At 31.0% G+C, this 26,786-nt stretch overlaps 1 protein-coding gene across 2 annotated transcripts in view; it reads left to right on the top strand.

Annotated features, from left to right (window-relative positions):
• LOC130901054 (activin receptor type-2A) overlaps positions 1-24,758 on the top strand; it is a 34,152-nt gene extending 9,394 nt beyond the window's left edge. For both annotated transcript variants that reach the window (XM_057812131.1, XM_057812132.1), the window contains 4 exons: positions 10,290-10,491; positions 10,641-10,896; positions 14,185-14,372; positions 14,432-24,758. In XM_057812131.1, coding sequence (XP_057668114.1) covers positions 10,290-10,491; positions 10,641-10,896; positions 14,185-14,364 — 638 coding nt within the window. In that variant the 3' untranslated portion in view covers positions 14,365-14,372; positions 14,432-24,758. The remainder of the gene's footprint in view (positions 1-10,289; positions 10,492-10,640; positions 10,897-14,184; positions 14,373-14,431) is intronic.
• The last annotated feature ends 2,028 nt before the right edge of the window (positions 24,759-26,786 follow it).

Here is a 26,786-nt window from a genome sequence, read left to right on the forward strand (position 1 = left end):
ATATCTCATATATTGGCGAAACACAAGAAACCATTCGAAGATGGATCGGTGGTGAAGGAAGCATTTATTGAAGCGGGTGAGACTTTATTTGGAGATTTTAAAAATAAAACAGAAATCATGTCTGCTATTAGAGAACTTCAGTTATCTCGTCCGACTGTCACAAGGCGTATTGAAGTCATGAGTCAGGACATCGCAGATAAACTAAAACATGATATCATGGAATGTACATACTTTTCTTTACAGTTCGACGAATCCACCGATATGACAGACACTGCCCAGCTGTGTATTTTTATTTGGATGGTATTCAATGACATGTCGGCTTAGGAATAATTTTTGACAATCATTCCTCTGAAGGGGAAGACCCGTGGCGAAGATATATATGAAGTTTTCTTTAATTTTGTAAAAAACTACGAGCTACCAATATATAAATTAGTGTGCATTACAACCGATGGAGCACCAGCAATGACTGGAAACAAAAACGGTTTTGTGGCATTGTGTCGAGCTAATGAAGAATTCCCTTCATTTTTTTCATTCCATTGCATTATACATCAACAAGTTTTGTGTTCCAAAGTTTTAAACACGGAGGAAATTATGGGCATTGCAACAAAAATTGTGAATTCCATCAGTGCACGTAGCTTGCAACGGCGACTCTTTCAGTTGCAGTTGGAAGATAGGGAGTCAGCTGAACACACTGATTTAGTTCTTCACACAGACGTCAGGTGGTTGAGTCGCCGAAAGTTCCTACAAAGGTTTCAAGAATTAATGCCCGAAATAACAGCTTTTCTAGACGAAAGAGGTGATGACACTCAGATTTTGAAATTTTGACTGACATCACAATGCACTTAAACATCGTTAACTTGGAGCTTCAAGGTAAAGGAAAAACTATTAATGAGATGATTAGCGCAGTAAACGCATTCAACAGTAAATTGCAACTTATGATAGATCAACTGGAAAGAAAGGATCTGAAACATTTTCCGTCTTTGAAAGCAAGGATTCCTCAGTTTAATTATGATACGTATGAAGCTGAATTATCAAATATTTTGGGACAATTCGAAATGCGTTTTTATGATTGCAGTAAATTGGAAAATATAGCATCATTTATGAGTTATCCTTTTTCATGTAAAAACATTGAGGAATTAGCTACTGAAATAGCAAGTCAGTTTAATATGAACTCATGTTCTGTTGAAAATGAGTTGGTGCAGATTATATCAGATATACATCTCAAACCTACAGCATCTGATACAAATTTCTGGTGTTTTATATCTGAAGATAAATATCCGAATCTAAGGCAAATCGCCCTTCAACTGACAGCATTGTTTGGGTCAACTTACTTGTGCGAGTCTGCATTTTCTGAAATGAAGATAATTAAGTCAAAATATCGCGATCATATGTCATCATGCTTGCGATTAGCACTCAGTGGTTACGTACCATCTTATGAAAAGTATGCTGAGGACATGCAGTGCCACGCTTCAACATCCAAAGCCACTCTTTAGTTAGGTTTAACACCATATGTAACTCTTTTGTTTTGTAACAACCAATAAACTCGCAATTTTGAATAACTATGAGTTTATTCATTGATATTGTAGAGAAGAACCTAACTAAACCTAACCCAAACCTTGACTAAAATAATGTACCTACATTGTGCAGAAAGCTAATATCTATATATGCTACGGTACACCCTACCTAGGTAGGTAGGGTGTATCGTGTATGTACGACAACCCTGCATCACACATACTTGCAGCCTCTCAGAGTCGATCGTAAGTAGTCTAAAAATATTGAGGTAGATCGCCAGCAGTTCAAGTTTGAGCACCCCTGATCTGACCTATAAAAATTTAATGTCATTCACAATCTAACCAATCAATATACAAGGTTATTCTCAACTACGTAACCTAGTTTAACCTGTAAAAACTCAATGTTTTTCATAATCTAACTGATTTTTAGGCAACCAGAATCAATAAGTTTAATATTTTTTTCAAGCGTTAATTTGAATTTTGATTTTTTAATTTGATGAATTAAATGATTTTTAAAAGAAATATTAAAATTTAAACTCTGCAATTCTTAACTAATTAATGCAAGTAATTTTTATTATTGTTATACTTATATATATATATATATATATATATATATATATATATATATATATATATATATATATATATATCACATGGTATTTTATGAAAATATGTGCATTACTTATGATAAAATCAATTTCAATTAATTTTAATTAATTTCAAACCTAATATTAATTACAACATGCACAGGTAATGTGAAACCCAACTCCTTAATCTTTTGCTATAACTTCTTTAAGAAAATACCTAGGGATTCATCCTCAAATTGAACGTAAGTCAACTTTAATATTATATATTCAACAAACATGTTATATATATGGTTTAAATTTTTTATCTACTTTTTTTTACCTCTCCACTCACCAATATATTAGTTTATATATATATATATATATATATATATATATATATATATATATAAAGCGTTTTCGTAGTGGGATTGTGGTAAAATTAAACACCAAATTTTAATAACTTTAATATATATCTTTTAAACACATTAGATTCATCAACTTCAAAATTCCAAAATTCAATATTCAAATTGACACTTGATAGAAATATTGAGCATAAGGATCAATTCTTAATAATAACATTGAGATTCGAATTTTTTGAAATTTCTCTTTTATTTATCTGGTAATTGTTTATGCTGTAATATATGTTCAAAGTATCTTTAAATCTCTGCGTACTCATTGCCTGTATTTTCTTTTTTTGTTCAAGGTATTCTAATCTGCTCAACGTTTTAATCATGTCTCTTTTTCTTTCTATGTTTATTGTTTGTTGTTTGAATGTCATTACTTCAGTCTTCTTTACGGGGTGGCCCATTAGTGTGTGGAAGTGCAATAACTTACATAAGATAAAATAAACAAAAAAAGAATATAAATAAAGGTTGTTATATTTGCACAGATACACATTTCTAAAATATGTTGAAGTTTTTTTAAATAGGACACCCTGTATATTTGTTTACCATCGAATTAAGTGTAAAATTCTGCATCTAGCCTCGCCTTTTCTTTTTCCATAAATGTAACGTTGCTGCCTAGTAAATTTTATTAGTGAGAAGTAACTAAATGGAATCTCCTTTGCGTGGATGGTCTTCTACTGATTCACATTGATTGTGTAAGAGTTTTTGCATAAAAGGAATTTCAACAATGCTGCATTCACTCTACGGTTAAGATATCATCTCTTTATAATGAAGTCACACTTCAAATAAGCTGTAATCATGGTTTTGGATGGATTAACTTCAGACGATTACGAGGCAAGCGTTGAATTGTGGGTGTAACGTTGGTAGAGTTGAGTGGAGGTTATTGTGAAATTATGTTTGAAACTTAATTTGCTTATTTTTTTATTCAATTTATTTAATGAATTCTCAGAAGTTACTCGTTACACCTCGTATTGAAATTATTTGAACAAAGCTCTGTGAAGGTTAACTGTAAATTACACAAAGCTCTATGAAGGTTAACTGTAAATTACTTGAACGATCAATATTTATTATCTACATCAAATTTCGAGTGAAGCTCTCACATAGCTATAATGATTCATAATTTGAAGTAATTAATGAATAATTATTCTGGTCATGCCATAGGTCGACATTCAATTTTTTGTCTTAAAAAAAATAATGTCGCACAACAAAATTGGTCACCATGTGGAAAACATATAGCTTCGTTATATTTTTTATTATAAAAACCGATACTAAGTTAATGCCGTTCTCTAGTAGAGATATAAATCTGCGGTTGTCATTATCACGATGTGTCATTTTAGCAAATAATCATTTTTTTAACGACGATTATAAAACCGTCACTTATTCCTTACCTATGGTGGATACGATCGTTTCTCCGATCACTTTAGATTTAATTTTACTTGAAAATTTGAACCAAATATATACTGCTGGTATTGTAACGATCAATTTTGGTGGAAGAAATGTTACTAAAATACAAAACAAATTGAATTTGTCAAGAAATTATATAGTACAATTTAGAACACAAGAAGATTTAAACAATCAACTGACAGCGATGAAGAAGAAAAAAATATTCAACCCACACGCCAAATTTCTGCTAATTTCCACTAGGATCTTCGATAATCCACATCTAATAGCATCAAACATATCGAAATATTTGTCAAACGAAAACGTGATAGATTCCGTTATTTTGTTAGTAAATCCACGAAACGTAACTCAATTAATCGTTTTCTCTTGGGATCCTTTTAAACATTGTGCTCACGCATCGGAAGCCCAGGCGCAAACTCTCGATTCTTGTGAATTTGGTAAATCTAAAAAAAACTTCAATTGGTTCGATAATAAGATACCAAAAAAATTTGAAAATTGTTCGATAAGAGTGAAATATACCAACTCTCCACCGTACAGTTACAACGAAAATAATATTGTAAAAGGTATTGAAATAAATATTTTAACAATAATAGGAGATAAACTCAATTTGAAGTTTATATATAAAGAAGATAACGAATTAAAAAACGAATTTGAAGGTTTAGAAAATAAAAGTATCGATATAGCTATTGGTGGTTATCCTAAGGAATATATATGGAGTATAATGTTTGATGTTAGTCATTTTTACACCCAAGACGCTATAATTTTGTGTGCTCCTAATATTCCATCCGTTGGAGATTTTGAATACATGTTGTCTTTCATAGAAATAAAATGTATCCTCCTTCTACTTGTAACTAACATAATTCTTTGTTGTTTTAAATGTACATTGAGTCGTCTAGATATACGTGAAAATTCTATGCTTAAAAACTTTCCATATGTTTATATTCATAGTTTTGATATTTTAGCCGGTGGTAATATCCCTGTCAGAGTTAAAACGCCAAAAGTTCGATATTTTTTATTGTTGCATTTATTATTAGCGTTTTTATTTCTAGCAGTATCGAATAGTTATTTCGTAAGCTATTGTTCCAGAAAAACCTTCAAACAACGCTACTCTACAGTTTCCGATATCAATCGTTACAATTTGAAAATATATTTTGTTGATGGGGAAAAGATTTTTTCACAGAATTTCATCCAAGATGAAATATACAAGGAATTGAAGAAGAATGGAAGAAAATGCGACGATTTAAATTTGTGTTTACGTAACGTAATTGAGGATAAAGATTCTGCTATATGCTTGAGCAAATTATTCAAAAGTTTTATTTTAAATAACTTCACCGTTATTAAAGATTTTTACTGTTTGAATAATTGGAGGATTCGTTATCCTGTGAATTTAATAATGAGAAAAGGATTTCCGTTGTTTGATAGATTTAATCGAATATTAAACATGATAATAAGTGCTGGGTTCATTACGAAATGGGAACATGAGTTTGAGGATAGATTCGATATTGTTAGTAACGTTTATAAAATATCTTTAAGGAATATTTTACCTACTCTCCAATTGTCCTGTATATTGTGGCTTGTGGCTATTGTAGTTTTTCTAATCGAATGCTATCTAGGCCGTTCGAACAAGTTAAAAATTAATTCGATTAAAGCAAAACTCGCTAACTAATAACATTCTGTACTAAAATTAATTTATTTACGTGTTAAACTGTGTTGAATAAATAAATACTGCTTAGAAACAATTTTTTCCTACAAACGTTAAAAATGACAAAAGGTCGCGCCTTGAAACACTAGGTGCAGTTTACCTTTCTACATTTTCCTATAATATCGCAAAACCATATGCAAAATTTTCAAGTGGTTGTCGGTCGAGTTACGTACTGATGCGAACAAGCGAAAAGAAGTCTTGTAGAAGATCTTTCGTCTGCTTTGATTTTGCATGAACGTAATGTTACACCATCTTCGAAATCTGGTGTCGTTCTGAGTGCTACAAACAATGGTGGACACCAGAAGAAGAAAATAACCGTTCGAAATGCAAGAAAGCTCTAAAGACTATTGGAGTCGTCAATGCTCTAAGTGACCTTTATCGGGAGAGAATCGAAGGACTGGCAAGCTAATGTAACCTATTCCAGTGCTTCTATGGTCTCGATTAGCATGGCTACCATAAATGACCAGTGGAGCATTCGTAATGAAGCTACACGCCATATTACATCAAATTAAACTGGTTCACTGATTGTAACCCTTTTCCAGAAACTACAAACGCTACTGTCAAACCGGCGGGAAAGAAGTTAATCAAAGCTCTTGGCAGTGGGACAATTGAAGTGGTCGACTATTACTCAACTTGGAAAAATGAGAATATTCAAGCTCACACGCCCAAACATCTCCAAACCTCGTCAATATCCTTACTGCTTGAATTGGAAATCCCAATAGCAAGTTTGAATCAAATCAAATCAAGTCACCGAGATTGTTACGTCGAAAAAGGAAAGCCCCTGCTTGACTGAAAGAATACTTTGCTGAAGTTCTTCTCTTAGAAGATTAGCCGAAGACTTTCAATGAAGCCATCCAGTCTACACATAGTAGCGAATGGAAAACCGCAATAAATACTAAAATCAAATCCATGTACAAAAATGATGCATGGGAATTGACTGAAATTCCTCCGCGAAAGAAAGTAATCAATAATAAATGGGTATATCGTATCAAGCGGAATCCTAACGGTAGTATTGACAAGTATCATGTTTATAAAAGGTTGTTCACAACAACCCGGCATTGACTATGCAGACACCTTTAGTCCAGCTGCTCGACTGGAGGCGATTCGATCATTGTTGTCAATAACAGCTGTTGAGAGGATGGTTCTGCAGCAGTTTCATGTCTCGACTGCAGTCTTATACGATGATATCTAAGAGGAAATCATGAAAAAATCTGAGGGATACTAGCTGTGGAGCGCATTTGGACCGAGTACTAACTTGCAGGCATTCTTACGAAGCCCATACCTCGTATATGACTTCAAGTCTACAAGAAAGTTTATGTGGTTTTTTGTTCTGAGTGGTTGGCGGCCTTGCTTGTGTTATTCTGTGCTGTCATCTTGTTTAAATTAGAACATAAAAATCACATAAATTTTTAGATCAGAATTCATTTTATCATTTGGTATTATTTATTTATAAGTATGTATAATGATATGTGAACAAATTTTTATCAGTTTTTTAATATTGTGAAAACATGTTGAAAAACTAAAAATAAAAAACAACCACTTTGTTATTAACCTGCAATATACTAAAAATATCATTTTTCCTAAGAATCACAATTAATCACTTGAACAAGCAATAACAAAATTATTTTCTTTTACTTTTATAAAGCTTGAAAAAATAAATTCTTATTAGAACGTTTAACACAAAAATTAGTGTCATTAAAGCTAACAAAAACAAATTCTTCTATGAAAGTTTTACCAGTCTTTTTTGATAGAACTTTTTATTCTTCATCTTGATTGAAACTCAGAAATATAATATAAATAATCAAACTTAAACTACATGATTCTACATTAAAGTATAAATATAGTACAAACAAACAAAAAAATAGTCTCTCAAACAGAAATACTTCCATCTTAAAAAATAATAATTTTTTTTAACATATATAGTTAATAATTGAACTTCAGCACTGGAATTAAACTTTGAAAATAGAAGCTTCGACGTCTTGTCTCTTATGTGGTGTACAGAAGTGTTGTATTTGTTTTTGACTCGCCTAATAAATAAATATTGTCCTAAACTGGTTCTTCTTATTGGCTAGCACTAACTTTGTGCACATAAGAACTCTTAAATAGATTAATAGCTGATTGCTACTGATCGAGAATTTGGGATTTTTGTAAGAGCGAGATAATATATGTGTTTATCAGGATAGTTTTCGTTTATAGAACTAAGTATAGCAATTTTGTAAAATGTGAAAGACTGGCAAAATATACATATGACTTATCACACTTTACGATGCTTACTATTAACATTTGAAATTTGTATTAATTTAATTAAATACTCTAAACCAACTTAACTATGAGAAACTATCGAATAATAAATTGGTAGGTAGCAGTAGTCTATATAAAGAATTTCAATATGACCATCAAAAGTGCTTAAAATTACAATGTTCATTTTTGAACCAAACAGACACAAAACTGAGCCAATAAGAACGTGATAAAAATCGTAAACACGAACAGATGCAGATTCCCAAACTCGAAAAGATATTTTGCCTAGTATTGAAAAGATTTTTTTTACAAGATTAGCAACAATAGAAGAGTCATGAATCAGTCATTATGATGTAGAGATCATAATGTAAAGTAAAAAGTGTAAAATGATTTACCTCAAAAAAAACCTCAATTACAGGTCCTTATCAAGATGCAATGCAATAACATCGAATTTATTAATCATACGCCATATACTACAGATTTGGCCCCCAGCGATTACCGACTAGTTTCAAAACTTAAAGATAATTTACCTTGCAAACAATTTTTCTTTCGAAACTATTGAATAATCTAAAATATCGATGGGAAAATTCGTCTTAATGGAGAGTATATTGAAACAAACATTATATCTTTGCCACTGAGAGTCAGCAAAGGGATCAGCCCATGTGTTTGTCTATGTAACTAAATATTTTTGAGCACGTCGGATTAATTTGAAATTTTGCAAATAAAGATTGTTCGACCCCTTCAAACCGTTGATATACGGCACGCTTCAGCAGGTTCAGAATTGAAATTTCGTGTTTTTAAACATAATTGTTTCGATTCATAAATGGCTCAGGGGAGAGGCAAAGGGATCATTCCTTGTAGATTCCCATCTAGTGAAACTAAAATTAACCCATAAATATTACCCATTACAGTCATATAAACAATGTTTTGTCCGCGTTTATAAATTAGCACTGAGGCTACCAAAGAAAATTTCGACTCCTTTAGAATTATATCATAGGTGCCCTCAACACATTCCATGTATTTTATTTGACGTAGATGAAGATGCAAAGTACAGCTATCTTTAAATATAATTTTACTTATACTTTAATTCATACTTCTACAGAAAAAAGACTTTTCAAATAATAATTTATTTGATATTTAATATGTTATCCGGTTGGATTTCAAATTTTTTCGAGTATACATAAGTTAGTTTCACTATCATTATTCGTCTAATTACATATAAATTATCCTCAAAATAGGAAAGTCGATAATTGGATTTCCTACAAAATATATATCGTGACTTCCTTAATTCCTCTCGGCAACTTTTATAATGATTGCTACAATATTGTATATCCGGTTGTATATGTCCCATATTCTATTTCATTTTTCATAATTCATAACATGCATTACTTCCAATCTGTACTGTTTCAATGTGATGTACCAGGTTTTTTATTATAAATTAACCGTCCCTTATTGTAGAAGAAGAAAAAGTTGTCGGGTTACGTCTGAATTTTGTTAAAATTCTATTAAAAGCATTATAATAGCTTGTAAATTTTAGAGAATACAAGAAAAACCAATACTTGAAAAGACTTGCGTTAACTGGTACATAAAAATGTTGAATACCTTTGCTAAAGTTGCATCAAACACTGTGTATAACAACTGCCCAGCATATGACGCAACAAATCCAAAAAAGAAGCACACTGAAGGAATTGGTGGCCTGTTTATTTGGCATCACTGGTCATATAGCAACGTAATATGGTCAATTTCAAATGTTACTTAAGTCATTGCAGAATTTTGGAAAAATTCCAAGAATAGCGAATCATCTTTCATCCTAACACTGCAAGGTCTCCTACTCAAAAAAATAATTTCTAACCAATCAGAAGGTTGAGTTCATTGGGCCATCTACCGTGCAACCCTGATTTGGCACCCTACAACTTCTTTTTGTTCCCTCACATCAAAAGCAAACGTAGTCAACGATTTTCAACGCCAAAAGAAATATTTGCTTGCAAAAAGCATAGTTTAGAGCTACCTTAGTCGAAGAGGAAAAGGTGCATGCTTGGTAAAATATTCATGGACATTATTTTGAAAAATAACAAAACTAATTTCGCTACTTCTTTTTTCATTGCTACTCTCGAATCGCCAGCTCGGTAGCCAGATCTCACCCCGTTCAATTTTTTTATATCGGGGCTTACCTTTGGACGAAAATATATGATAATTTGAGGAATTTTAAGGTTTGATATTTTGATGAAAATGATACAATGCTTCCAAATTTATTAAAAAAAAACAACTTACTACAATTAATAAAATCTGAGTTTTCAAAAAATTTTATCAGATGAAGGATAATTTCGAAAATGTCTCCACGTTCATTGAATAAACATATTACATAGCTGTAATGTCCATAGATGCCTAATTTTAGCATCAATATGTCACTTCTACGCTAAATGATGTATATCATCGTTAAGATTGAATAAATACGTTTTAATTTTAGGTTTAATGAGACTACATGAAGCTATACCAGGTAGGATTCCAGGCGAAGTATCCAAACCAGCCATCGCTCATAGAGATTTTAAAAGTAAAAACGTTCTATTGAAAAGTGATCTCACTGCGTGTATTGCCGATTTCGGCTTGGCAATTACATTTGAAGCAGGAAAATCTTGTGGAGATACTCACGGACAAGTTGGTACTAGAAGGTAAGTAATCCAACAGTTTTAGACATAACCTTTTATAAGATCTGCAATTTCCTTGCTGTTATAGAGGCTAAATTAAGTCATTGGTGTTTCCACTTCCAGTTTCTGTCTCTTCTCAAGAACCAATATTATATGTTTTTAACTATTTTTAGGTATATGGCTCCCGAAGTACTTGAAGGTGCAATAAATTTTACTCAAGACGCTTTCCTGAGGATCGACATGTACGCTTGTGGTCTTGTTTTGTGGGAGTTAGTATCTCGTTGCACAGCTCAAGATGGTCCTATTCCAGAATATAGGTTACCGTTCGAAGAAGAAGTCGGTCAACATCCTTCTTTGGAAGATATGCAGGAATCTGTTGTTCAACAGAAAGTTAGACCTCTAATACAGGAACATTGGAAACATCATCCGGTAAAATTTTTGTTCTTAAACAATATTCAATTTTTTATATCTGATACTGATAATTAAGTCAATTAATTCTCGAAACAGTATAGTATAAATACTACTTATTCAAAAATTGGTCCATAAATGTATGCAGTGCAATTAAAAACTCGTTGTGAAGCTTACAGATGTTCAAAATATTTTACTTAGTAAACACTTAGGAAAACAATTGAAGAATTTATCAATAAACTTTTTAAACGGACTGGAATTTATTTGTAAAGACCGAAATTAGTTGAAGCTTTCTGATAAAAAATTATTTGATTTTTTTGTCATAAGGTGGTGGATTACTGTGCAGTAATACGAGAGTTGCTACGCTATTCAAGTTTATATATAGAAAAATAAAAACAAATATTGATAATTGAATATGACTTTATTGTTTTTCGTAATATTCTCCATTAAGATCAATACACTTTTGCATGCGTTTGAACCAATTTTCTATACCTTCAAAACATGTGATTTGCACGCATCAACCGCTTCTTCAGGCGCAGAAAAACGTTGACCGCGCAATTAATTTTTGAACTGTGGACATAAGAAGACGTAGCCAAGTGCGACCACGATTGAATTCGGAAAACCAGCGAACCAAGATTGCTCGAGATGGTGCTTCATCACCAAAACTCGATGCGAGTTGTTCGACGCACTGCTGTTGGTTTAGTCCACGTCGAAAGTCATAGAAAATGTTAGCGATTTAATTTCATTTTTTTATGTTTCAAGTCTCTGCAAACAACTCAAATATCACTCTTATGACAACAAGTTCTGAGTACGTTCACCATTAAAAATGTCCAAGTTTATGATGGCAATTACAAATTTAACATATTTACATAAGTGATCTCAAAACTTAAGTAACGATCCTCGTATTTGGCACAAAGAAATCTTTATCATAAAAGAACAAAAAGCATTTAAAATAAAATTATTCTAAACAATACCATTGGAATCATTAAAATTATTATCTTCAAATATTTTATTTATCTTGATTATGATATACAGTTATCGGAAATGACAAATACCGTCGAGGGGAATATATGGAACACGTTTTTGAATCTTTTGTTAATATAAAGTGCATTTAATATACATTTAATATTTAAATTATGCCGAGTGTTAGTTCAAAAGGGGATTTCTTTAAGACATTACAAAATGTAAATGCAATCGCTTGAATTTTTTAATTTTTTTCCGTCGTTCCATATAACCCGTACTTTCGGTATATATGGAACGGTAAAAAATTTCTATTATAAAGTATTGAGATTTTATCTTTGGTTAGTATAGACATATTTACTAGTTTTTATGGACCGTTTTGGGACATTTTTTTACATTTTACTTTCATGTGCCTGAAAGTAAGCAATGGTTTTGAAGCAGCTTAAATTTAATTCAACATGGAATCTATAATAGTTTTATTTAAAAAATATATGGCATTAAAAATAAACGAATAAAATTCCTATCCAAACACAACAAAAAGTATAAAACTCAATAAATCACTTCTTTTTTTAGCATATCTACAAAAATTTAAAATTAAGCCAAAGATCGCAAAATTACACTTTCCTGTCAAAAATAAATTTAGCCCTCCTCTCTATAGGGTTACGGCTAGGCAATACACATTGTATTTGAGTTTTATTTATTGAAACAGTATATTCAACATTTGAAAAAATTAATATATTTTTGCTTTGTCAATAGAATCTCATACATGATACAATTATAGCACTGCTCTTCTCACCATCTCCAATTTTAGCGACAAATTTCTTTATTGTCTCTATTTTAGAATTTAGGTTATATAAAAAACGTACAATATCAAACATGTCATTTTCTAAATTAAAGCCTTTAGTTTGATTGTTGCTAAACTTTTGACGATTCTTATTAGGAAATTGTTTTGTATTTAAGTCTTCTTCAGATTCAGTCCTATCGTTACAATCGTCATCTTCACTTTCAACAGAAGTTATTTCGATTTCGGATGACCTATTTATTTAAATATCATATGTGGACACAAATTTACCTGTTGTAACACAAATTTTATTTTGCCTTTTGACACAACTTCAAGAGCCGTTTTGAAATTCTCAAATTATAATTATTTCTGTTGTTACTTGTGCCCTTGATGGTTCTATATTTCAGTTCAGGATTTCTTTTCAAAAAAATTATATACCAATCCTTTCTAGGCAGATTGTTTTGAAATACAGGAATATAAACACCCTTTTGGTTAAAATACTGTTGGACGAATTCACATAGCACTTGATGGGTGAAGGGGTACCCGAATTAACTAGCAGCAGTATTTATAATACTTTTTCCTCCAATATACTTAAGACAGGAGTCCGTTCCAACTTGTCTTCGAACTTCCCAATCTATTTATTGTATAGCCTAGTTTTGGGCATCCCAAACTTGTTTATTTCTTGCTGGAACGATAGTTTACCTCCTATATTTCCTTCAAGGTCCCTTTCCATGTTTTCATTCAAATAATTTCATTGATACGAGTTGCCATGCTTGTGAACATGTTTTCATGGAAACGTTTCATATATAACGAACAATGTTTAATGTACTGAGAATAGGTGAAACTTTCTGAAATATGTTTTTTTACATTACTTACTAATGAATTTCACAAAATAAGAATAAAACACTTTGTAGCAGCAAGTTTTAGGATGGCATTAAAAGGGATTTTTAGTCAAAAACAAGGCTATCAACCCTAAAAATAAATTGAAAAATGTTCCATATAGCCCGACGGTACCCTCACTTTCTTTAAATCCTTGATTTCTTTATGTAAATAAATTGCGCTCCGAGGTGTTTCAAATTAGTAACATGTGTGGGTTTATTTTTAAGAAGAAGAAACGGTTATAGATTAAAAGTACTAATAGAGATAAGAAAAAAGTACTGATTTGATAGGAACTGGATTAAAAGTAGTGATATCAGTGTGCAAGGTCTACTTTAGATCGATTTAGAAGTGATTTGGCGTTTTATTTGCACGTTATAAAGTTCCTCTAAGTTTCGTCGACTATAATTACAATGGGCTCTCAGGGAAGGATAATGGCCCGAGTAATAGGAATGAGCAACTATAGAAGATCAGTGGGGACATCCATCTAGAATGTATAAGCGGCGAAGGCTCCAGTAAAATAATGAGTGGTTAGGTTATTCTTCTTTACTACATAATTCATATTTGCGTAACTAGATATCGAATATTTTGAAGTTATAACCCTTGATTTTCTAATAAATAATTGAAATCCCAATTTGTTACATTATGTTATTCAAGAGTTCAGTATAGTAGTTTAAAATTTTATTATTCAGGGATTATCAGTAATTTGCGATACTATGGAAGAATGCTGGGATCACGATGCTGAAGCCAGATTATCGGCGTCATGTGTAATGGAAAGAATTATCTCACAAGCTAAATACCAACAGCAATCTATCGGATGGAGAATTGAAAATGAGGCTCCTTTGAATATTTTAAAGGAAAACAGTATGTAGGGAAAAAAGTGAGTTACACAATTTTCGATTTATTCATTGTTATTTTAACTATTTTTGTTATTTACAGTAGGATTCGGGATTATGCGAATGAACCGTACCTGCATAACTAAAGTACCTGCGCCTGCAGCCTGTTACCACACTTGCCTACATTAACATAGCCTAATTTAAATAGCCTACTACACTACAGTATTGTCCAAAAAGAAACATAGTCAATAATATTCAGCGAAAATTCTATACGTTTTTTAATAGTCAAGTTTCCTTCTACACCTTGACTAAGTTTCTTTTTTATTACTATTATTATTAACTATTTATAGGTAATTCAAGTTATGGCATGTTCCGTGTTTTTTAGGATTATTTTACCAATATATTTGGTCAAGATGATTATAGATCAGAAATAATTACTGACAAATACGACTCATTTCGATATTGACAAAGCACGTTGCTTAAACTTGAAACTGAAGAGGCCATCATATAAACCTGATGGCAATTTTCTCCACAAATAGTAAGAAACTAAACATTGAAATCAACATACAAGGATATATTGAGAAATTCTTAGCCTACTATTGAACCAAACAATTTTTCAATGTCAAAATATTTTACTACTCATATATTCTCCTCTTAATTGGATACATTTATTACAGCGAACCTGCAACGTCTCTAGACATTTCAAAAATAATGTTTCTTCTTGCTCTGCAAACCAGACCTACACAGCTTTTATTACCTCCTCGTTGGAAGAAAATTTAAGACCTTTTAAACTTATTTTCAGTTGAGGAAAGAGATGATAGTCGGACGGAGCCAAATGGTGAATAAGGGATGTTTCTAGTCATTCAAACCCCAAATCACGAATTTTTTGCATGGCAACATGAGATTTGCAGGGGAGTTGTCCTGCAAAAACAAAACACCTTTGGATAGCTTTCCACGTCTTTTCTCTTTTTAATTTTCCCGTAGAGTGTTCAGTAATGTCGAATAGTAATCTCCAGTTATTGTTCTACCCTTATCCAAAAAATCAATCAAGATTACTCCATGACAATCCCAAAATACTGAAGCAAAGAAGTTTTCCAGCAGATTTTTGGACACGAAACTTCTTAGGTCTTGGAGAACCAGAGTGTTGCCATTCCATCGATTGTTGCTTTGTTTCTGGATCGTAGAAATATACCCAAGTCTCATCCATAGTAACAATTCGGTTTAAGAAGTCTACATCGTTTTAAAATCGGGCACAGATCGAACGCGATAGTTTTACCCTTGCACGCTTTTGGTCAACAATCAAACTTTTGGGGATCCATTTTGCAGCAATTTTTCTCATGTCCAAATTGACGTGAACTATATGATGAACGCGTTCCTATGAAACATTTAGTACTTCAGATATCCGTTCTAGCTCAATTCGACGGTCTAATAAAATCATGTCATGAACTGCTTCGAAAATTTACCTCTTTTGAAGCTTGCAGTCCAATTTTTCACGATGGCATACGAAGGACATTGATCACCAAGGATATTAAGCAAATCTTCGTAAATCTGCCTTTTAAACACAGGTACTTAATGATGGCTCGCTACTCCAATTTTTCGATTTTCACAATTTCGGTGGACATCTATTTTCTTTTAATTTATTGCGTAACTCTGGCTTACTTTTTTGACGTCAAACTTTACACTGACACTTCTCATAAGTTATTGTTCGTTGCTATGGTAACGCAATATTTTGTTTATGCATGGAACCGGTCTAGGCTAAATAGATATCAATACATCCTGGTAAGCTTTGAGTTCTTGAAGTTCCTCTAGAATATTAGAAAGTTAAGAGTGGTTCTTTATCCTAAAATTATTACATGAGCTGTATTTTGACGTAGAATGTCATTTTACCCTTTACTGGTTCAATGTAGGCAGCTGAAATAATGTTGCATCGATTAAAATTAAAAAAACTCCTTTATTCCTCTCCAATAAGTTGATTGTCAAGGCTTAAAAGTTCCTAACATTGAAATTTATTTTTCTTGTAAAAATCCGGTTAATCTTATAGCAATAATATTTACTGCATCAAAGCTCAGTTGTCTGGAATATTGACCTTGCAGAGTTGATCTTTTCGTGAAAATAAAAATTTTTTGGAAAGTCACATACTTGATACTCATAATACAATTCATTAACGAGCGTTTTCGATAGATGGTGGAAACTGAACCACGGAAGTTGACTTTGGTTCTAACTCCTTACTGAATTGTTCAGACTAGATCATTTGAGATAGAGAAATACAAACTAAATTCAAAGCGGGATAGCCTATTTGGAAATTTCTTTTCAAGTGTCATTGGCATCAATTACTAAGCTTATTTAGCTTCTGTCCTTGTTTATAATTTTTGATGAAATAACAATTTGTAACAATGTAGATAAATACATGAAGCAAATTTTCAGTATCAGTTTATCAGTAATAATATGTATGTCTGGATATTTGTGGATAATGTAATTCAACACTGGAACATCTAACATTGAATTGCTCTTCTCATGTGCCAATAGAAGAAAAATAGACTTTTGATTTGTTTATATACAGATTTTTATACAGAATTGTTATACCAGAAAATTTTTAATTTTTAACTTGTGTGGTGACATTGAGAATTTTAAATTGTGGTGTAAAACAAAACTTTTGTTATGTGTAAACCTTTAATGTTATTGTGTATCTTTATCTTCCAATTTATTTGGTTTTAATTTTTATATGAAGAGGCAGCTTCAGAATTAACAGATCAACAGATCTCCAAGAAGTAGAAGAAGAAGAATATTATTATAAAGTCAATGTTGTTTTTTAGTGACTAAAATGAATATATTTTCTCAGGGACTTCCATGTTCATTTCCCATTTTCGGTTTTCTTTATTCTTTGCTTATGCAACGATTTTTTTAAATGGGAATAATTATTGTTTTCGATAAAAGAAGGGATATTTACGGTTCCCATATTTGATTTACATGGTAAAAACATTTTCTATAATTTGAATTGTTTTATTATCAAATTGAAAAAACTGAATTTTGAAATGAAAAATATATGGCTTGTTCCACTTTAATATATTTTATGTATTCACTGAAAAATCACATCAACAAAAGAATATTGTCGGTTTTTCCTAATTTATTTGTATTATTTTTTTTATTATTATTATATTCAACATTGTGAATTTGAAGTTTTTAAAATTAAGAAAATGTAAACCAAGCCAATAGCACTATTTTCCGAATTTACACATATGATTAAACCTACATTTTTCTATTCAATTTTAATATAAGCAAAACTGTAGATTTGGACAGTTTTTTCTATTTCATAAATTAGGTGCTTCTTAAATCATTAGAGAAAATCTAAGAGGTGATTGTCCAAATGAAATTATAATCAATCTAACATACAGCACTCCTTTCTTCTCTCAAATTTTAAGAAATTGATAGACCCTTAACTTATTGTAATGTTTGTTATATTAATTTATTTATACTATTTCTAACTGTAGAGTGAATTTATACACACTGTCTCTTACTTACTTAATTTAAGTATATACTTACACTAGACACTATTTATAACTACTACTACATTATAATTAATTGTTCACTACTTGTATCATTTATTGAAATTCACTAGTTACTATTTACTATTTCGTTCACTATGACATTCAATTATCTTCTCGCTGCTAAACAAGCACATGTATATATCAAAAAGAAATTTTTCGGATAATTCTAGAAAGTAAACAATTAATCAAAATAAATAAAAAGCCTTTCTAGAAATTGGTTCAAAAAAAACAATATAAACAAATCGCCGTTGTGATAAAATTATGTAGAAAGACAATATTAAACGGTTTCTGCCTCACTTCCACGAAATCAGCACCCGACGCGTCCATCACATTTTCTATTATATTGAAATAATCAATCAGAAGCGGCTTCACGACTCATGTTGTGGACGAGTTCGTAATATTATTTAGTAACAAGCATTTTTTTTCGAGATTTAATATTTAAAAACATAAACATTGCTCAAATTCCTTTTTTATGTTAAAATATTACATTCCATTTTTTTTCCTTTTCTCGTCGAACATTTGATAAAGACTTAAAATAAAAAGGAAGTAATATTTTGTTCTTCAGGCCACAATTCACCGATATATTTCTCCAAATAAGTAGTGAGTAATTTTAATTTAGTTAGAAATTTTTTTACATTTTTGTTACATAAGGGCCTGAAATTGGTTTCCACTATTTAATAACTTTTTCAGAGATTTAGGTCTATATAATAAAAATAAACAAATACTTGCTTGCTAATCTCACCCTCTTATATTGTAACAGGAATATTTGAAAAAAAAATACAGGTGCTCTTTTGCACTTACACGGAAATTGAAAAATTTCAAATTTCTATCTTTAATTATATTTGACAAAAAATATAAAATACAAATTTAGTCGCCACTCTTTAGTAGTGATAAATAGGAAAGGTGTAGGCTGTGAAAATTTTCTTATATCAAAGATCCACTATAATTTTATATGGTCAATCACATCGTGAATTTTGGTATAACTGAGAATTATTTATAACTGAAGCCTTTAATTTTTCAAAGAAAAATAAATATTTTTTTATTTTTTCCAAAAATCTTCAACTGTTATCCCAAAAAACCTAAAAAATGAGTTTTACCATTTTATTCAAAACATCTCTCGTCATTATTTGATTAAAATCTTCAACCAATGCAAAAAATTTAGCGTTCATTTGAAACATATTTCATTATTTTGATTCCAGATTCAGTACATAGAGATGGTAATTGTAAAAATTATAGTTTCCCCCTCTTATAGAACGGTTCCTAACTTTCCAAAGGTATTAGTAGTAGTTCCATTTACCTAAACCTATCTCATGAATATTAAACATCAATAATACAGCTTTTTAAATAAACTTTGTTTAAAAAAAAGTTTTACATTTGGTTTAGTGAAAAGAGTATTAATATAAGTGCTATTGGCATCTATTATTCTATTATTGTAACAAGTAGTAATTACCATGATTACATCCTTTAATGTAAAAGTTTTATAGTGGAACTTTTTAATAAGGAAAACAGAAATTGATAAAACAACTTCGTTGTACTCAAAGTCTTATTCAATATAATACATGGCGCCGCAAATTTAATGCATAATTCTAAAAAAATTACCTTGAATATTTTGAACAAGTACTTTAATAATATTTGAAATAAATATGTTACTAACTGTATATCGACTCGCCTTCTCTAATTATTGCAGATTTTCGAAGTACATTTGATATCAGGTTTCCCATTGCATCTTCATCCATCTAAATTCATATTTCTGTCAGTTTTATTGGAAGTTCATTCAGACTTCTAGGCTCTAATCATAGAAGCCCTATCACCATACAACTGCTAATTCCGACTTAAGCTAGAATTGCCATTTTTACTTAATGGAGGTAAGTTTGTACTATTCCAGTCACATGTGGGCTTTCATTATTAAAAATTAAAAATACAAAGAGTGCATATAAGGTTCTAAAACCTTTTGTTATATATTGAGTATTGAGTAACTGTAAAACGATCTCACATAACACTTCATCTACTACTAAACACTTGTTGTTTCGGCACTGGGTGTATTGCTCTCCACTATGTCAAAACATTCTTCTACAGCTGTCGTCATTAAATTGACTCGTTGACGTTGTATCCAGTTATGGGTCTCTTGGACGAACTGAAGAAACCGCCTTTGATGGGCAAGGTTTGAAACGAAAGTAACTTCGACTTCTACCGGTCTTCTAGCATTATCTTGGCTAATGCAGTAATTACAGCTACGGGAAAGAGACTTTGTAATATTCGAATTCACAATAATCTTGGTCTCTCTTTGGTAGCCTCATCCACGACTTCTTTCATTACTAGCCTTCTCCTAAAATCGCACCAGTGCTCTGAAGACAGTAGATCGTGTTATTCTACATCGAAATGATATCTGACTTTGTGACAAATGACAATAGCAGTAAATTTCTCGGTCTTTTGACACTAGCGTTTCAAACCATTTTAACTAACGAAACCTGTTCCAAATTCAAAATAAACTGACTACCCAAATAATAAAATGGCATTGTTATGCAATGGATTTGTATACAATTTTATCAACCTTCTATTTTAATTGTACCTAGCACAAAACATGGGAAATATATGGTAGAAATATCTTTATATCATCGTCTTCGGTTTAAGAATTTTATATGGTCAATTTTTCAATTTCAAAAAATATGCGTTAGCTTTACGGCGTAATGAAACAGAAATATTAGTAGAAAAATTTCATATAGAATATGTGTGTGTGTGTGTGAGTGTCATAGAAAATCTATTTTGTGCACTTTTAATGAATTTTTCTCTTTGAGATTATATTTGTGCAATTAAATGTTAAGTTTGGTGAAAAATACAAAAAAAACAATTATATATTTTTAATAACAGTATCTGTTTAGAGGAGAAAAACCTTAGAAAGATGAAAATTGTACAGTTTTTCTATGTGTTAAAGTTAATCTGGTGATATTTTTCTTTAATCGAAATATGTAATATTCATCAGAAAACAATTCTACTAGATACTAATCTTTCATTCAGGCTGCTATCAAAAAAATCAATTTCATATAATTTTAGCGTGCTGAAAAATTATGATACCTACTGAAAACTAATTGTATATATATAGAAATGTTCCTTGAGACACTTTTAACTTTTTTAAAAAGTATTTTTATTTACAATAAACGACTTATAATTCTACAGAAAATAACTTTACAGACAAATCAATATTTCAACAATGAACAGTAACAAAACAAGGAATGACTCGAATTTAATGCAATGAACTTATATTTATTTGATACGTATTTTGGAATTCGCTGACTATGTGAATATTGTTTATTGCACTTTGGAATCCGCTGGTCGTGTGGCAGTGTCGGGGATCTTACACATTTCTCCTTACTCCTTTGGTGTTGACTTCGTCCTCGAAGTCTCTGAGAACAAATCTTGAAGAATCTGGATTTGAGTAGATTGTAAGTTTTGGGACTATATAAGATTCTGGAAATTCTTTTTCGTTTCTTTGCAGAGACTGTTATTAAAATGGCTAAAATAATCAAAATTGTAATTAAGGAAACAATACGGAGTCCTGCAGAAAATTGCGGCAGGAGTGGAATTTGTTCAATAGGTTGAACTTGTCCAATGCGTCTCTGGAATTTGGAGTTTTTCTAGCATAATTTCGTGCTTCGGATGCAGCTTGATTGGGACTACTTGCGGCACTGTAATTTCTTGCACAGTTTTCTTATTGTATCGTATTCCTTCTATAGTAATTGGCTCGTTTGTCATTAAGATGCTACTTCTCCTAATTTCTTGGTTTTGAATTATGGTTGGATGAATTATTCCTAATAGAATTACTTTGCTGGTTTTTTGTGAAAAGTTCTCTGTTGTGATTGACTTGGTGCAATTCTCTATATTCGAGACTTTGCATTGCGATCTTATTTAATTATGAGACCTACTGAAAACTAATTGTATATATATATATATATATATATATATATATATATATATATATATATATATATATATAGAAATGTTCTTTGAGACACTTTTAACTTTTTTAAAAAGTATTTTTATTTACAATAAACGACTTATAATTTCTACAGAAAATAACTTTACAGACAAATCAATATTTCAACAATGAACAGTAACAAAACAAGGAATGACTCGAATTTAATGCAATGAACTTATATTTATTTGATATGTATTTTGGAATCCGCTGACTATGTGAATATTGTTTATTGTCCGCTGGTCGTGTGGCAGTGTCGGGCACCTTTCACATTTCTATATTATATTGTTATGGTATAAAGAGCTTAGGTTTTGCAGAACCAAACAGAGTGGGACTGGTTAATGTAGAATTTTATCAAAAAAACTGTATTGGAGGTATATTTACAAGATGTTGGAGGTTTTTATTAATTTGGTATTAAGAAAATTTTTTTGTTTTAACGTGAAAGACCAAGTCCTGTTTACAATTGATATTCTACCAAAGACCCGGAGTGTATAAACACCTCTCATATTATTAATCATTATTTAAAGTGGGAATCTAGTTCCATTTGAATACCTTCATCTAATTGGAAAGTAAGTACGGAAGGTCCCGGGGTTTACCTACCATTACTGTTGATATGACTTTGTTACTGATTGAGACATATTTAGTTGATTGTGTCTATGACACTTATAGTAGATACAAATCTGGCAAAATGTAATACACTGCATCGATTGGAGCCAAGTTTATTATTGCCCACATTTTTCAGTGAGCATAGCATTATGAACCGTTCCACATTTTTGTTCAAATAAATTATTGTATGTCTGTGATTAGATTAAATTTTTAACGAGTTTTGGATATATTTGAAATTTTGTTTTAATTTCTAAACCATATTGAAAAACTCATTTTTTTTTCAGTACTTTTAAATAATATTTGTTTGATTTTTTTAATTGAGCAGTCTAGTTGTTAATTTCCGAATAATAATTGAAAATAAATACGTAAAAGTAATTAGGAAAAATAGAAATAAATCTATCTGAAATAAAAAAGATAAAGACTGAAATTTGGACATATAGGGCGAAACTGCCCAATCAATTGAAAGAGTAATTGGCTTTGAAATTTAGGTTTAGAATACGTTATCAATTTGAAAAAAAAAAGATATATCTGACGGTACTTCCAAATTACAGTTTTCGAAGTTGTTAAATTAAAAAAAATAAAATAAATATTTTGTATTTAAATTTTTATTAGTTTTAAGGCAGCTATTAGACAACAATCTCGATTTTTTAAAAATGTTTTGAATATAAATAAGTATATTTTAGAGTATTCAATAAGCACAGGAAACCTCATATGTAATTAAATTGTTTATATATTTAATTTAGAACATTATAAAAAACGATGAAGTACACCAACTTTCGATTTAAATTGTATTTTATTCAAACATACATTTTAATACATAGGGTGGTTCATTCAAGTCTAGCATACTCAGTAATCTTTAATTTCAATGAAATTACGAAAGTACACTTTGCATGTCACTTATTTAGTGTATGTTTTTTAGAATAATTGATTCCAAAGTCTTGCTCTGTTGGACCTGAAAATATTATTATAAAACGTTTTTCAAGAAGTCGAGATCAATTTTTTGCTCAGAGTTTATGTATAGAGGCGTTAATTGGAGTTTGTTGCATGCACGAAATAGAATATTCATAAACAGGGTTCGAAATGAAATCAGGGTGTTTTCTTTTTATCTACAAATTCCCATTATCGTCCGATAGGTTAAATAATATGTTTTATCTATATGTTTTTATACTCCAGATAAGAAAAAAATATAGACTTCCCTCAGGTTATCAAACACCATCCGATTCTGTACATCTTGCCAATTTTTTTAAAACAAACCCGTTTTTCTTAGTGTTAGTTATTTTTATCCTCCTACCGTATACTACCTCTGTATTTTATATTATTTAATGTAATTTGGTGCTTCTTAACATATTGATACAAAATATACAGATTGTATACAAAACTAGATTCATTGTTTTGTTCAATATACTATTTAATCCAATCAATCTTTAGAATGTTGATTCTTGTTCCAAGTTGCTACTAATAAATAATCGTTTTCTTTCAGTGAAGATTTATATGAAGATTTGTAATAAACTGAGCTTGAAGGTTATATCATATACTTATTCAGCTGTAAGCAAGGATGTGTACACCTTTAAAAAAATTGCCTTATATCTCAAATTTTTGTTTAGTTGCCGAGGAACATTTTGTCATTGAGAAAAAAAGAACTGGATATGAACTAATTACTTTTCTTTAAGACCCATCTTGCTACCTTTACTCAGCTGTAAGTGAGGATTACACCTTTAAAAAATGCATTATACCTATCTAAAATTGTTGTTTAACTACATATCCAAATTCCAAATGTTTCAATCTTACTATAATCGAGGCATTCTGTTTATAATTAATCATAGATAAAGAAAAATTAGAGAATATATGGCAAAGTGATACTTTAATATCATTCTTGGAGCTTTACAAGAAAAATTTTGATTATGATAATCTATTCTTTCCGTATGCTTGCATCTGTACTTAAACGTTCACTGAATTGTTCTTTGAGATTATCAAAAATTTTATGATTAATCAAGATGTTCCATATTTAGTTAAAATCACCAAGTTGTCTGCAAATCTTATATTAAGTTGTATTTCAATTATCAACTTAATCCTTGATATTTTCCAGTCGAATTTGGATAACAAGTTCGGATTTTATAAGATATTATCAACAAATTTTGGTTTGTTACTTGCTCATTATTGACGGTTAAAAATGTAATTGGATTTTATTTAACTCAACATTTGCACATATAAGTTTTGTATACATTCTTTTATTTATATATTTTGTTTGTAAGTATTATGTAAGTAGGTAATAATCTTATTTTTAATTAATATAACATATCACTAACGAACTTCAATTTTTTTATTTATCATCCTATCAATATATAGAATACTTCTTTTAAAACCAATCCTTAACCAATAAAAAATCTTTAATCAACTTAGTTACAATTTATCAGTGTAAGTTTCAATAGAACGTCGCGATGGGTTTTCCAATAAGAGGTGTTATTTTGAACAGCCCGCTATTTCGGTAAATGTCACTTTTGAAGCTGTCATTTTTTGACATTTGACAAGTAGAAACTACGCCATTAATGAAAATGGAACGATACACGCTTTAACAACGCATTGAAATTATAAAAATTCACTATAAAAATGGTGAAAGTTTGGCAGAGACGGTTCGTAAAACTAAAACATTTTTGAGTCGACGTGAAGCACCTTCTCGAACCGCAATATAGAAATTGGTAGAAAAATTTGAGCTGTTGGGCAAGTTAGTGACGTGAAGAATAAAACCCGTGCACGTTGCTTAAGAACAACTGAGAATATTGTTGCTCTAGCCCAAAGTTTTGAAGAAAACTCAGGTTTGTCCATTCCTCGTCGTTCTTTGGAATTAGCCATTCCACAAACGTCATTACACCGTATTTTGCATAAAGACTTGGGTCTTAAGACCTATAAAGTTCAGTTAACACAAGAACTCAAGCCGGCCGATCATCAACAACGTCGTGTCTTTGCTGATTGGGTCCTTGAAATGCATGAAAATGATCCGGAATTTTATCGAAAAATCATCTTAACTAATGAGGCCCATTCCCACCTTGGTGGTTACGTCAATAAACAAAATTGTCGAATCTGGGGCTCGGAAAACCCAAGAGTTATTATTGAAAATCCTCTCCATCCTCAACGCGTGTCTGTTTGGTGCGGTTTATGGTCTGGCGATGTCATTGGACCTTAAGGTGAATGGATTGCGCTATCAAGAGATGATTAATGATTTTTTATGGCCGGAATTGGATAGTATTGATTTGGACAACGTTTACTTTCAACACGGCGCTACGTGCCACACAAGCAACGAAACCATCGATCTTTTACAGGAAAAATTTCCGGACCGTGTTATCTCTCGAAGAGGTGAACACAATTGTCCACCGAGATCTTGTGATTTAACACCTTGCGACTTTTTCCTTTGGGGCCACGTGAAAGATAAGGTCTACGCCAACAATCCAGCATCGATTCAAGACCTCAAAGATGGAATTCGTGAGGCTATCGAGGACATAGGGCAGCCGCTTTGCAATTTGGTTACGGAAAATTTCATGAAAAGGATATGGTCCTGTAAGCGCAGTCGTGGCGGCCATTTGGCTGATGTGTTCCATTATTAACGGCATACCTTCCTCTTTATAATGAAATAAACATCCGATCATTTATCTCAAAAAATGGCATTTTCTTTGAATATCAAAATAACACCTCTTATTGGAAAACCCCTTATTATGATAAACTCAACTGTTTCACGAGATCCTCATTCCTTTTTACCATATCCAATGCCGGCTAAAAGACATTAAATCAACATAATTATCTATCAATTGTAGCCAAACCCTATAAGATAAATAAAAGAAATGTAGACCTGTATATTCTATTGTTAATATCGATTATCTGAACAATAAACATGTAATTTTTTCAAAGACCGACAAGCGCTATGTTAGAGGCAGGTGGTAGAGTCGTAATAATATTTTATGATGTGCTAAAACTAATAGCTATGATTTTGTTGCCATCGGTAAATAATGAGGATTATTTAGCTTCTAAAACCACGTGCTTTCGACTTATTATTCCCTGAGGTTACATGGTTTTGTTCACAATTTCAATTAGTCTAAACTTGTGGTTTCTGTACACTGACGGATTTCTTAATTTTTATCTAATATTTTTATTTCAAAATGTATTTTACTGAAGTATAACTAATAATCATGAAAGATGAATAAGTTATAACTCCTAAATAAATAAATAATGAATATTTTTTTTAATATTAATCAATTTGATAATTTCTTTTTCCTGGCTACGCAGAAACGTCGATTATATCTTTATAATTTATTTTTTGGAACTAGTTAAACTTCATTAGATAGTAA

This window comes from Diorhabda carinulata, chromosome X (genome assembly GCF_026250575.1).
Source record: "Diorhabda carinulata isolate Delta chromosome X, icDioCari1.1, whole genome shotgun sequence".
Classification (NCBI taxonomy): Eukaryota; Metazoa; Arthropoda; class Insecta; order Coleoptera; family Chrysomelidae; genus Diorhabda; species Diorhabda carinulata.